This window comes from Sinocyclocheilus anshuiensis, unplaced genomic scaffold, assembly GCF_001515605.1.
Source record: "Sinocyclocheilus anshuiensis isolate Anshui unplaced genomic scaffold, SAMN03320099.WGS_v1.1 scaffold536, whole genome shotgun sequence".
Lineage (NCBI taxonomy): Eukaryota > Metazoa > Chordata > Actinopteri > Cypriniformes > Cyprinidae > Sinocyclocheilus > Sinocyclocheilus anshuiensis.
The window spans coordinates 1308811-1322080 of NW_015557179.1; the positions used below are offsets into that span (position 1 = coordinate 1308811).

At 38.5% G+C, this 13270-nt stretch overlaps 1 protein-coding gene across 4 annotated transcripts in view; it reads left to right on the forward strand.

Moving 5' to 3' along the window:
- lrmda (leucine rich melanocyte differentiation associated) overlaps window positions 1–13270 on the forward strand; it is a 306767-nt gene that overhangs the window by 277442 nt on the left and 16055 nt on the right. For 3 of the 4 annotated variants that reach the window (XM_016473873.1, XM_016473874.1, XM_016473875.1), the window contains one exon: window positions 1705–1792. In XM_016473873.1, coding sequence (XP_016329359.1) covers window positions 1705–1792 — 88 coding nt within the window. Of the gene's footprint in view, window positions 1–1704; window positions 1793–13270 lie in introns of those variants that run through there. The other variant, XR_001632951.1, reaches the window with a different exon arrangement.

Consider the following 13270-nt stretch of genomic DNA (forward strand, 5'->3'; position numbering starts at 1 on the left):
GTTTTAGGTAGGTGTGGTTGACTCTTAACTTTTATAAAGAATCTCTCTTTGGATTTGAGACTTTAGTCTTTGCAACTTTACAGATCTTCTTTATGCACCAAGAGCTTGTAACACTCAAAAGAGAAAGGAAAAATTGAAATCGCATCACATGACCCCTTTAATTCAATAGAGTGTAATACTAGGGAATACCAATATGGCGGTGCGGTGGCTTCACTTTTATGACGTCATGAGCAATCCAGTTCTCTATTATAGATCAGTGTGTCTATCATAAATATTGCTATATTTACACTTTTTAAATTTCAACTTTATTTTATTATAATTTTGCTTAATGTAAATACTTAATACTTTTATTCAGCAAAAAATAAAACAATCAAATAAATGCTGTTTTTGAACTTTCTATTCTGAAAATCCTGAAAAAGAACCACTTTTTTCCACAAAAAATATAAAGCATCACAACTGTTTTCAACATTGATAAGAAATGTTTCTTGAGCAGCAAATCAGCACATTAGAATGATTTCTGAAGGATCATGTGACACAGAAGACAGAAGTAATGGCTGCTAAAAATCCATCTTTGCCATCAAGAAATAAATTTTGTTTGAAAATATATTCAAATAGAAAATTATTTTAAATTGTAAGTGTAAATGCAGCCTTGGTGAGTGTAAGAGACTTCTTTCAAAAACATAAAAAACAAGTCGTACCAACCCCAAACCTTTGAACGGTATATGAATAATACATTCTCAGCACTAAGCCGAGTGTTTTCAATGAATGAAATAAAAATAGGCCAGCTCTACTCTGTTTATTTGTCATTTTAGCCCTCACAAGATTAAATGCTCTGAGAATTCCTGCCTGCAGAAGAGCAGAATATTTTCACAAAGGCATCAGATATCAACACATCATGATATACTGTGTTTTTGGTCCTTGAAAGAAGACAAAGGAGGTGGAGAACAACACTTGTGACCTACCAGAAGCAGAAGCGACCTGTATTCTCTCCAGCTGTTCCCCTGTTCTGTCTGTCTATGCTGTGGCCTTTATGTGAATATATTTGTATTTTTAAGGTCGGCCAATGAGAGATGAGTTTACTTAAACTCAGGTCTGGCCTTTGGAGAGCAGTAATTTCATGCCACCTGTTAGATTGTCAACACACAACAGCGTGTGTTGGTGAGTGGCAGGCTGACCCGTGCCTGACCCGCGGGGCTTTTCATGGCTGAATGGTGACTGGGGCCCTTCCCCTGGTGGCTCCCTCTCTTAAACAGGCGGGGGACAGGTAATCAAAGCCATGGCCCGTCCTCAGCTTTCACTCGCCTCCCTGCAAAATAATGAAAGTTGCCCTCGTCCTGCACCCCTGATAAAATAAGAACGCCGCTCCTAACATTTCCTCTCCTTGGGGCTGACAAAATTTATGGCATTTAGACAATCAGTCATGGCAGTGAAATCTCACCCGCATTCTTTGGTTGTCTCTCACCCCGCCGTGCCTTTCTATTCTCTCTCCCTTTTGTGTCATCTATCTGGGAAAATATTCTAGATTGCTTGTGACAAATGTTTTTTTTTTATTTAACTCAATTAGGATCATTGCATACAGAAATCAAACACCAACATTTCTCCTGTCTGTCTTGGATAATGAATAGTTGGGGACGTTATAAATGTTCACAGTTGTGTAAACTGAGTATGCTGAATTCATGTTTGTCCAAACTCTTTTTCTTTCAGGACGCCGCCAGTGATCTGAGATCCGAATCCACCGCTACGTCATACACCCCACTGCCACGAGGATCCAAAGATGTCCGAAACCACAAAGGTAGTGTTATTTAGACAAAAAAGTGCGATGACACACTATTCTTGAATGACGGGTATCGAAACAAACGTACACTCGATTGCTAATAGAAGCTGTGCAGAAAAGATAGTTTTGATGTGCTGGACTCTATAAGAGGCTTTCATGCCGGCCACATTTATCGTGCTCTTTTGTCTGTGCAATGCAAAGCACTGTTTTTATGTCACGGCCATGGCGGTGGTACTTTCATGCAAGGTCAGCTGTGTGCCTCTCAACCCCCCACCAAGGACAGATCTATTTCACAAAGGCTGACCTGCACCTCTCAAGTGATGTAGAGGAAAGCCCAGTGCTTTGTCAAAATCATGCTGCTTGAGAATAGTCCATTAAAAGGTGAACGGAGCTGACATATGAAATATTTTTTCTCCTTCTTAGATTTGGGCGAGCTGACACTTTCCATTTGTTATTTTTATGATACTGTACTGCAGCATTAGATAACACAAGCCCTCATCTTTGTCCTTCGCTTCTTTTTATTCCTCTGCCTTTATCACGCCATTTTTATTTATCTTGACTTATTGCCTATTCTATTTGCTTAATGCATCGGCTCTGACACTGTAACTCTTTACTAAAACTCACCTTTGGCTGTGCCATGAAAATGCTTTAATAGAATAGTCATGACACTAAAAGATGCAGTTCACCTCCAAGACACTGTCAGTGGAAGTCGGGCATTGTGTTTGGATTGCCGATAATTCATTGGGCGTCTGTGTAATCGTATTGCAGTGCAATAATTAACTGCTTATATAGTGTAGTATTTTGCTCTTAAAGGAGTAGTTTGCCCACAAATCACAGTTCTGTCATCATTTACTCACAGTGGGGTTCAAAACAACACTGACTTTCATTGTATGAAAATAAATAAATAAATACATGCATACATACATAATCTACTGGTTTAGAATGACATGAGCATGAGTAAATGATGAATTTTCAATTTCGGGTGAATAGTTTTATGCAGTACAATGGCTGAAATTAGGGCATGCTTCCATAGGTAAAAGCCTAGGCCTGTCATGTTTGCTATATGTTACTTGCTGCCTTGCAGTGGCCGGCAGGATTAGCGGCGTATATGACAGCAGGCTGTCTCAAACAGGGGCCCGCTCTACCTTTTCTCAATATTTTTACAATTGATGTCACCTGCGCCAGGCCCCCAGAGCCAAGGTGCCATGGGTAATTACAGCAGACAGAAGGTCTGTGGAGGGAAGAGGGAGGATTAGCTATATGCATTGCACAGGAGCTTCTTGGCTTTGGGTTGTAAGACCCTTGTCTGCTGTTTTGGGGGGAAATTGGGAAGTGGACAAACAGCGAGCAGACAGGAGAGGCTCAGAGGAGAGAAATGGAAGAGGGAACAGCAGAAGCTAAGAAAGGAGGCAGGCCTGGCGTGACATGGAGAACCATGAGAGTCTGGAGACGGAGGGGGGAGAGCGTGGCCACTAGGGAAGTAACGCTGCTGTCAGCTCCCACCAGCTTTAAACCTTGCCGTCATTATGCTGCCGCTGATTTGTAGCCCCAAAACGGGACTGCATATGAAGAATAAACGACTTTACACTTGTGGTACAACAAATAAACAAACATCTGGAACCGTTCAGAGGGCGCCATTAAAACAGTACATTTCTTGCCCAAAATGTGAAAATGATGACAAATGTGCTGTCACAGAGACTGGGAGAGGCCAGATGATGGAGCAGTGGGTGCTAAGCACCGACTTTTAGAGCTCAGCAAGACTGAGAGAGAATTACACCTGCTGTTTGTCTGCCTACCCTCCATTAACTTACATCTGGATAGCGTGCATCACTCAATTACCAAATTCTGGATCTGTACCCGCATTGTTTAGCTAAAATGCCATGTTTAACATACAGCCCTAGACAGAGATATTTATGCCAGCTATCCTGTGTAATTGAGATAAATTTGATTGGTGTTGTTGATGTGCTATTGCTTGTCTCGTTTTACAGCCCAGTGGATATGCAATAGCCTCAAGCTTTGCCTTTGGCAGACTTGCCTCTTAATTATGGCCTGTCGAGCAGTTGTTCCTCTCTGCTGTTTCATAAGCATGAGTTTGCATGTGTGCATACTGCATATAACTGAATCCTGAAGGCCAAACTGCATGGTAAGCTTGTTGAGCTGTCATTCTCTCTTCCAGGCAGTGTGTGTATCAATCTTTGTATGCACCTTTAGAATTTTATATTGGAAAAGTGCTTGTATGTGCTCAATGAGATTCTAAAGGTTCTCTCGTGATGATTGTAACAGTAATGTTTTTCCCTTGATGAGTGTTATTCTCAAACCAGCTCCAAACTTTGGCCCTGTCAGGCATTATGCTGACATTATGATGGAGATTTTGGAATCCTGATTTATTTGCTGTCTTATTGGTATTTTTAAGAGACTGGTTATTTAATAAGCACTGCGAATGTATGCACAGAAGTGGTCTACTGTATTTCCTAAAAAATGCAAGAATATAGTTGCACGGTATTTTCCGTATTGAAATAATTAGGGATGCATGATATATCAATACCATATTGGTTATTGGCTGGCTTATATTGTACATTTAACTGTACATGCTCATTTCCCATATTATTACATTTAGATTACCTTTGCCGTCATCTAACATTCACTTAAAGTTACTTTGTAAGAACACTAATACCGCTGTTAGATGTGAATTTTTGCAGATGAATGTTTTCATGAATCTGTTTTCATATGTACAGTACATTATAATGTTTATTATAATGTTATAGTTTTTATTGGTAGACGAAGAGTAGAATTTATCAGTTATCAACCATAACATGAAAATAATTCACATTTTATAGTATTAGCCAGAATTGTAATGTTTGCACATCCCTAATAATTATACAGTACAATTGATATTTCAGGCAGCATAAATACCCTACCTTCTACCTTTTGAAACAGGTTTCACACTAGGTGGACACCTATGATGCTCTGAAATGTGTTGCCTATGTAAACGGCTCAGTCTTTTGGAACAGAGCCAATAATAAATCTGAGAGTAGCTATTTTATTTTCTACAAATCATAAATTTGTTGACCACAGGGTTATGTTCGTGCCTTTATAAGAAAGGATTGAATATGAAATCCATTGCTTCATTCCTGAAGAGAATGTCGTGTGTTTATTCCCTTGCATAGTTTTTGGCCAAATGGCTAACATATGTTTTCAGTTGATCTGGATGAGGGAGAACTGTCTTACAGATATTTTTGCTGCGTGACAATGTTATGATCCAAAGGGTTTTCCAGTCCTGATGAGGTGTTTAAGATCTCTGTATAATGCGTTTGGGGTGTTTGCGGCCATTTAAAGCGCCTTTATAAAACACACCTATAATTTCAGCTACAGCTAAGTAATGAGCTCCTATAAAACATGAATGGCCATCACGCAAGTTTATATTGACTTTCAGATTTACACCTCGACTCTCCTCAGATCAGGTGCCAAAACATAATGGATGGAAAAAAGGTCAGTATGATATTGATTCATATTAGTCATTTGATGTAACTCCCATACATCTGCTTTGGATATCCTTGGTCTTCTACAGCCCTGATTAATTGCTTGTAATGGCTTTCAATCCATCTGTGGGAGACCGCTGCCTTAAGTTGACTCCTGTAGGTTTGTATAGGAGATGCCAGGGGCTGTTTTTTGGGCCTCTCTTTGTGAGAACTGCTTTTGTTTCCTTTGTCGGAGAGAGATGATATGATATGATTTCTCTCAAGAGGTTGTGGTGGGCCTCCCAGGACTGCTTTGGCACAGGAGCATGAATATCCATTAGTCTGCAGATGGAGATTAATGGAGGAAGACAGAGGAAGAGCCAGACTGTTCCAGCCATTCTTCACCGTCTATCAGTGCAAGAGAGAAAAGAACACAGAGATGGGATCGGATTCTTCCATGAGGCAGTCAGAGTCCTGTTTATCACCGAGCCTGGAACGCACCCCCCTCTCCCTCTCTTTCTTTCTTTCCTCGGAGCAGGGTAGATTAAAACACCAGGACAGACTTGACTTCCTTGACAGTTTCAACTGCTGAACTCGGGCTTGGCATCCCGAACTGTTCTGAGATGGCTTCTCTGTCTTCTGTGTCATTATCTCCATATGAGATGGCACTGCATTCGTTGAATAATTCTGTTTGGTTTGGATTTGAGGATGTGTCGTCAACACCATAGTTTTTTTCTTTGTCTTTCTTTCTTTTTTCCTCTTATACTTTGCTGTTTGATGTAGTGGAATGAGTCTCTGAAGGCGCAGCTGAAATGTGGTGAAGGGTTTCAACATGATGCTGTTGAGATGGTGTTGTTTATTTTAATATCATTTAACATATTTGTTTGTACTTTGGTGCAGTCACTGGAATATGAAAGCGAGAGATCATTTCTTTTTAATGATTCAAGTTAATAAGGCATGTTAATATCTAATGGTAGCTGTGCTCCTTGGGATGCTCAAAGAAAAATGCTCTCAAAAGCCTGCGGTAGTGTTTATGAATTAAAATGGCCTTTTAAGAAGTCCCTCTCATCTCTAATATGACTGGCTGGATTTACACAACTTTTGTGAGTGAAGGCACTCATATTCTTTTATCAGTCCGTCTGGAAACAAAGTCGATATTGCAAAATCTAGGAAGAACTAGTCACCAGATTGTGTGTGTGTGTGTGTGTATATAAGGCACTTAACTATATATCCATGAGTGGAACTTTTAATGAAATAATAAATATGTTCTTAAATATGGCTGGCTGCTTTATACATGCCAGTCAGATGGTCTCTTTTTGTATAAGTGTGAGGTTCTTGCCAGAAAAAGCTATAAGTGGACTTTGTACATTTTTTATGTATTTATTTATTTTATTTAAACTAAAGTAAGGGGAGTTTTTTTTCGTTTGTTTTAAAAAATTTATGATTTTATTCAACAAGGATGCATTAAATTGATCAAAAAAGTTTTCCATTTCAAATAAATGCTGTTCTTTCTATTCATCAAAGAATCATGTAAAAATGTATCGGTATGTGTAAAGGTATGCATTATCAACATTGATAACAATAAGAAATGTTTCTTGAGCACCAAATCCATTGTATTAGAATGATTTCTGAAGGATCATGTGACACTGGAGTATGTGAGACTGAAGTAATGGCTGCTGAAAATTCAGCTTTGCCATCACAGGAATAAATTACTTTTTATTAAAATTGAAAACAGTTATTTTAAATGGTGATAATAATAATAATATTAAAACATTTTTATTGCTTTTAAAAAGCAACTTTTTAGCTTTTTATATTATTTTTTTTTATATTATCTTCAAAATAGGCTTCAAAACAAAACATTTTTTGTCACAATTCCATGATATTCTTATGGAATAGATCCAAGTACTGTATGTAACCATATACCGTAATTATATCACTGTACTATAGTATCACCACAGTTTTTTTTCCTTCAAACAATACAATGCACTAATTGCACAGCTTTCCTTACCCTTTACATTAACATTACATAACATTGTGTAAAGGTGTGATACAGCACAGTCTCAGTAACTCCCTGATTTCTGTGTCTACAAGTATGGTCTTTGCAACCCAAATCTTTTAGCATTAGCCCACCAGCAGCAATTAATTCACTGCTAAAGCCGCTATGTCATCGCTTTAGAGTCTTTAATCAGTACAGCTTTGCCTTTGATGAAGCAGTCCCTCCTGGATGATCTATTAATACATACACAAAAGAAACACTGGTGAGCGTTACGTGATACCTCAGGACGGAGAATGTGTCAGCATGATGGACAAGGACATGAATTCAAGCCAACCTGCCCAGCCCATTCGCAATAACATAGTTACGGTACTTGGGGCTTTGGTCTGCTTCCCAGTCGTGCTGGACCATCTCAGGAGACTGACAGCAAATATATCATACAAATGGATACCCCATGCCTGCGTTCTAATCAGCTTTAAAAGTGATTGCTAATGCAGTCTAAGCATTATTCATATGTGTGCGTGATTTGTGACTTGAGTTTGGGACATCTGAGATGCAGGATAGTATTTCCTGTGTGCTTTTAGTCCTGCCAAGAGTTTAGAGCAGGTTAGCGTAGCTTTCACAGTCTCGAACCCCAGGACTTTATCATTGTAATTTATGAGGGTAGAGGCAAGCCATATGGTTTGGATATTTTTACGGCGGGATCGATGCAGGGTCCTCAAATTTCCCTTCTCTTGCTTAGGTTGATATGGATGGCTGTGTTCATGTCAGGGGGTTCCTCAACCCTCTCAGATGCTGAGACACAGAGTCCTGGCAGATGTTGAGCCAACTTGTCTTTTTGATGGCGAAACTGATCTGTGCACAATGAGCCCTGATTGCATTATAATGATCATGTGACGGGCCAATGGAAGTTTATGAAGACAAATGCTGCTTGCAGGAAGAGAAAAACACACCAAAGAGTTATAATTCAGAACCGTTGAAGATACATGCTGGAACTATTTATTATTCATTATTATTCATAGCGAGGCCTTTTCTGGCAGCATTTGCGTTTGTTAGTGTGATTCAATATACAATCAATTTACAAATGATAGCAATTAATTCGGTGACAGCTTCCATTTATTCTGTTTTAATTATGTTTCTTGTGTTTTTCTGGCTTATTAATCATCAGTGATAGATGAAAACATGTTATGAAAGATGTCTGTTCAATCCTTTACATAAATGGCAAAAAATGCAGTTTCAAAAATGCAATTAATCTACTACTTCTATGATGAGCAAGAACATGTCAAAATAAGATATTTTTGGGATGACAAAGTCAAACATATCAGGGTGATACAACTGTTGTGATATCATCATAAAGAAAGTGAAATTACTTTCTTAAAAAGCTAACTTTAAGTAATCTTTTATTTCTAGTAGTAGTAGTAGTAGTAGTGGTAATAATAATTGAAAAACAAATTATATTATAGACATCAAGGGACACCTGCATATTCTCTTGACTATGTTAACATCAATAAGTTTCTTGAAAATCAGATAATTTGACTTTTATATGACAAGGTAAGGTTAATTCAGATTGTAAAATGTCACGTTTGTGCAACTCCCCAAAAACGTGAGATATACATATACAAAAGCTTACTGTTATTTTACAAAAATATTAAACAGCACAACTGTTTTCAACATTAAGAGTAAGAAGAAATGTTTCTTGAGCAGCAAATCAGCATATTAGAGTGATTTCTGAAGGATCATGTGACACTGAAGACTGGAGTAATGATGCTGAAAATTCAGCTTTGTATCACAGGAATAAATGACATTTTTAAATGTATTCAAATAGGAAACAGCTATTTTAAATTATAATAATATTTCACAATATTAGTGTTTTTGCTGTATTTTGATCAAATCAATGATGCTTGGTGAGCATAAGAAATTTCTTTCAAAAACATGGAAAAAAATATAGATATAACCTTACAGAGCCCAAACTTTTAAATGGGTGTGTGTTGGTGTCATTAAACTTTTTCTTGAAAATGATACAAAAGTTATTTTATTGTCATTGACCCATTAGCATAAAGAGCAAAGCACAGTGATGATTTAATAAGCAATTCAAGACAATGACTGACTCACAGTAACCTGTGACCTCCGTTCTCCCATTCGATCCTCAGATTTTCTTGGGATGAAATCATTGTGGTGGAAGGGACTGAACTCATCTGTCAGTTACAGCAAGCTCCATTGGACTCTTTGTCAAAACTGTGTTCTTGCTCCCAGGTGAATTTACTGATTTGTTGTCAACTATACCTCAGCACAGCATCACGAGACACCCCCGCCTTCTCTGATATCTGAACACAGGCTATTACGAGAGGATCAGCGTAGCTCAAGTTAATGACCTAGCACATCGTTTATTCCATGTGAATGCTGGGAAATGGACAGTTAACGTTCCCTGCCACGCAACAGCCTCAAAGAGGGCGGATCAAGTATGTCAGAGACTCCGAGCGCAAATTGATGAGAATTTGACATTTACTGTGGTTGATGGCTCGCTCTAAAATGAAGCAGGACTTTTGGCCAAATTTGAGCAGGCACTTGAACTTAATGTCATAATTTATCAAAGTCAGCTGAGGTCAGGTCAGCTGTGCCGTTCACTCCTTAAGCATATTTAACGTTTCAGCTTGAATTATTGTAGGGTCGGTCGAAATGGTTCTGAAAATAAACAGATAACTAGGTCAAACAAGGCTTTGCATCTCAGGCAACTTTTTAATCTGTCAAAATTAGTTGCCCATGAAGTCGAACGAAAGAGAACAGGTTTCCCCATCATATTAATGTAAGCGGACACATTGTTTTACTGTCATAATTTGATTGGGTGATCATTCCTGACATGTTGTGTCGCTGTAAGACTGTTGAGGTGAGTGAGTCATAGAGGTCAGACACTGAAATGAATTCCAGATTGCTGTCATTTGAATGAGTACTTTCCTCATTTCCCTAGGAAATCATGCCTCTTCAGTCTCGCTGCTGGTTTAACCACTCAACTTCAGGTCACCTAGCCAATGCAAGATGTCAGGATCAAGTTCTGCTGCTGTCGTACTCGGTTTGATGGATTCTCTGATCTCCCAAAGTCATTTATTGAACTGTTATTTAGTGAACAAAATGGATTTGCCCAAAGGATTTGGCAGCTTCATGTTCTGTTGTAAACCGCACTGTAGCTTCTGCTAATGTGCTGCATTAGATAATATCTTTTTCAAATATAGTTATGTTGTTCCTAACCAGTACACAGTTGAGCATTTAGAAAATAACTGCAGAGAGATGCTTTTAATTTAGAGTTTGGCCTTGACATGGGCAACTGAAACTATTTGTAGTGCAAAATATATTTATAAAGTTGTGTTATAACCCTCTTTTCTCCTAAGTTACTCCTTGCAGATTTTTTTTTAAATGAAAGAGATACATACACGTCATTTAAATATTTCATCTGCTTTTTTTTATATATATATTCTAAATAACGTATGAGAAAACCAAGGATAATTTTATTTGATCAAAAACACACTAAAATATTAATATTGTGAGATATTCAAATGTATATTACCATGAAAAATTATTGTTTTGTAATATATTTTGTTTTGTCATTTATTTTGTAATATTATTATATATGGTAAAGCTGAATTTTCAACAGCTATTTCTCCAGTCCTGAGTTGCTGCTCAAAAACTATTTCTTATTATTATCAATATTGAAAACCGTTGTGCTGCTTAATATTTTTTGTTTTGTTTCAGGATTCTTTGATGAATAGAAAGTTCATTTATTTGAAATATTTTATATCTTATTTGAATATTTTGTAACAATGTAAAAGTCTTTACTACCACTTTTGATCAGTTTAATTCGTCCTTGCTGAGAATATTAATAATAATAATAATAATTATTATTATTATTTGTATATGTTGTAGATATATTTCATTTATTTTACTTTATTTTGCACTGCCCTGCTCATTATTTACACAGTATCTATTCCACAACAAATAATAACTTAATTTACACAAGTGAGCAGTTCGCATGCCCTTGGTTCTTTATATTGTGCATTTCCTCCACGGGGATCTCCACTGACTGCTTGCAACCATTTGTGATAGTTGTGTGTGATAAACGTCTTGTGGATTCTGCAAAGGCTGTGTAAACTTCTGAACAGAAGTGTATATGTGTGTCTCCGAGAGCTCAGATCTTCTCAAATGCTCTTAAAATACGCCTCTGCACTTGACACCATTAAGACTCTGTTAACCAGCCTCCCCTGGGAGCAGCTTGAAATTGTACCACCTCCAGCAAACTACTTTACCATTCAGCATCGCCTGAGATACAAGCGAACACAGTTTGTTCTCAGGAAGCAAGAAGCAAATAAAAGACAAAAATGGCATGAAATAAAACACTTCAGAATGAACACACATGTCCTGAAGTGCAATTCCTCCCTCAGCAAGGAAGCGAGCAAAGGCGTGTTCATATCCAGTGACCCGGCTGCCCCGCTCATGTTGTGACTCAGGGCAATACTTTGTGTTTATGCCTTAAAGTAGCCATAGCTTTTCCCTAGAAAACTGGGAGTGCTACTCTCAGGATATTAAATCTAGTCCTGTAAAAGTAGCAGTCTGAGGAATGCTTTCAGCTGGAGGACAATCTGAAATATCACCTCAATTTTCATGTATAGGCCTGTTTATCTGAATGCGACATAATATATGGTGATGATGACCAGCGCAGAGGCAAGCCTGATATTAAGATAACCTTGGGGATGAGAAAGGAGGGGTGGAGAGCCACAAGCTCGGCTTTCAGAATCACTAACTAACAGTGACATTTGGGCAGTGCAACTGTTCAAGTCACTGCGCAAGTCACAACTGATATTTGCTGAACTTTAAGCTGTATTCAAGGTAGGGTTTTATTTTTTATTCCACCCCCAACTCCCCCAGCTAATATTATCTTCCAATATCCCATGCAACGGGCAATCCCTTCTTTATCTAGCAGAATTTTTATCCCCATAGATGTATGAATGAATGAGAGAGATTAGCGTGCTGGACATATATTGGATGATATCTGACTTCATTAGTTGTGATGCCCTTAAAAGGACATCCTGGCTTTCTTATATTTGGATAGCCGCCTCCTGTCCTTCCCTTCCTCTGCCCAGACTCACTCGTGCAGCCAAGCACATAATGCGCTTGGAGCCTGGTAACATGTACGATTATAATTAGCTTTGTCAGGTCCTCGCCCCTACAACCCCCATGCAGATAATATGATAATACGTCTTCATAACCGACTGACCTTACATGCTCAATATTTCTCCCCTTATGAAGATTACATGTCAATAAAGTAATTGAGTCTCGGGCTGTGTGGCAAGTGAAGATTTAGGTTATTGGACTTTTCGGGAGCAGTGATGTATGACCGTTATTATTCCACCTGTCAGGGGATGTGCAGGCCACTGACGACGGTCCGAGGATGTCAGGAGAGGGAGAATGAACACGGGGGGAGACGTCCTCTTCGGCTTGAGTGTTATGTCGTTAATCACCCCTCATCTTCTCCACTCCGTTCCTCCTGCATCCGCAAACTGTATGTGTCTTATTAATTAGGGAGAGGAGACTTACTGTAAAGCCATCCATTAAGAGGGGGCCGAGAGGGCTTCGACAATAGCGTCTCATCATCACCGGCCTGCCTTCATATATCCAAACCTCATGAGATCATCCATTATAATTCCCCAGGATATTATTTTCTCTTTCTTCGCAAGTGTAAGGTCTCTGTCTGTAGGCCTCTGTCAGGCACGAGTGCTTTTGTAATTGCGACTCAAAGCCTTGCGTTGGATTTAGCCTCCGCTGTCAGTTTAATACTATTAGAGTCATCGCAGTCCCTATCATTACATTCATGGGCTTCATTACTCATTTTTTCAATTTAAGGTTTCAAACCAGACTTTAGCTGTTGTGCAGTACTGTGAGGTCATTGAAATCTGCTTGAAATTCATCAGATCACTGGAAAAGTTTAATGATATTCATCCCCCTTTTTTAAATAAATAAATAAATAAATGACCATGGTAACTAATGCCAGAATTCAAC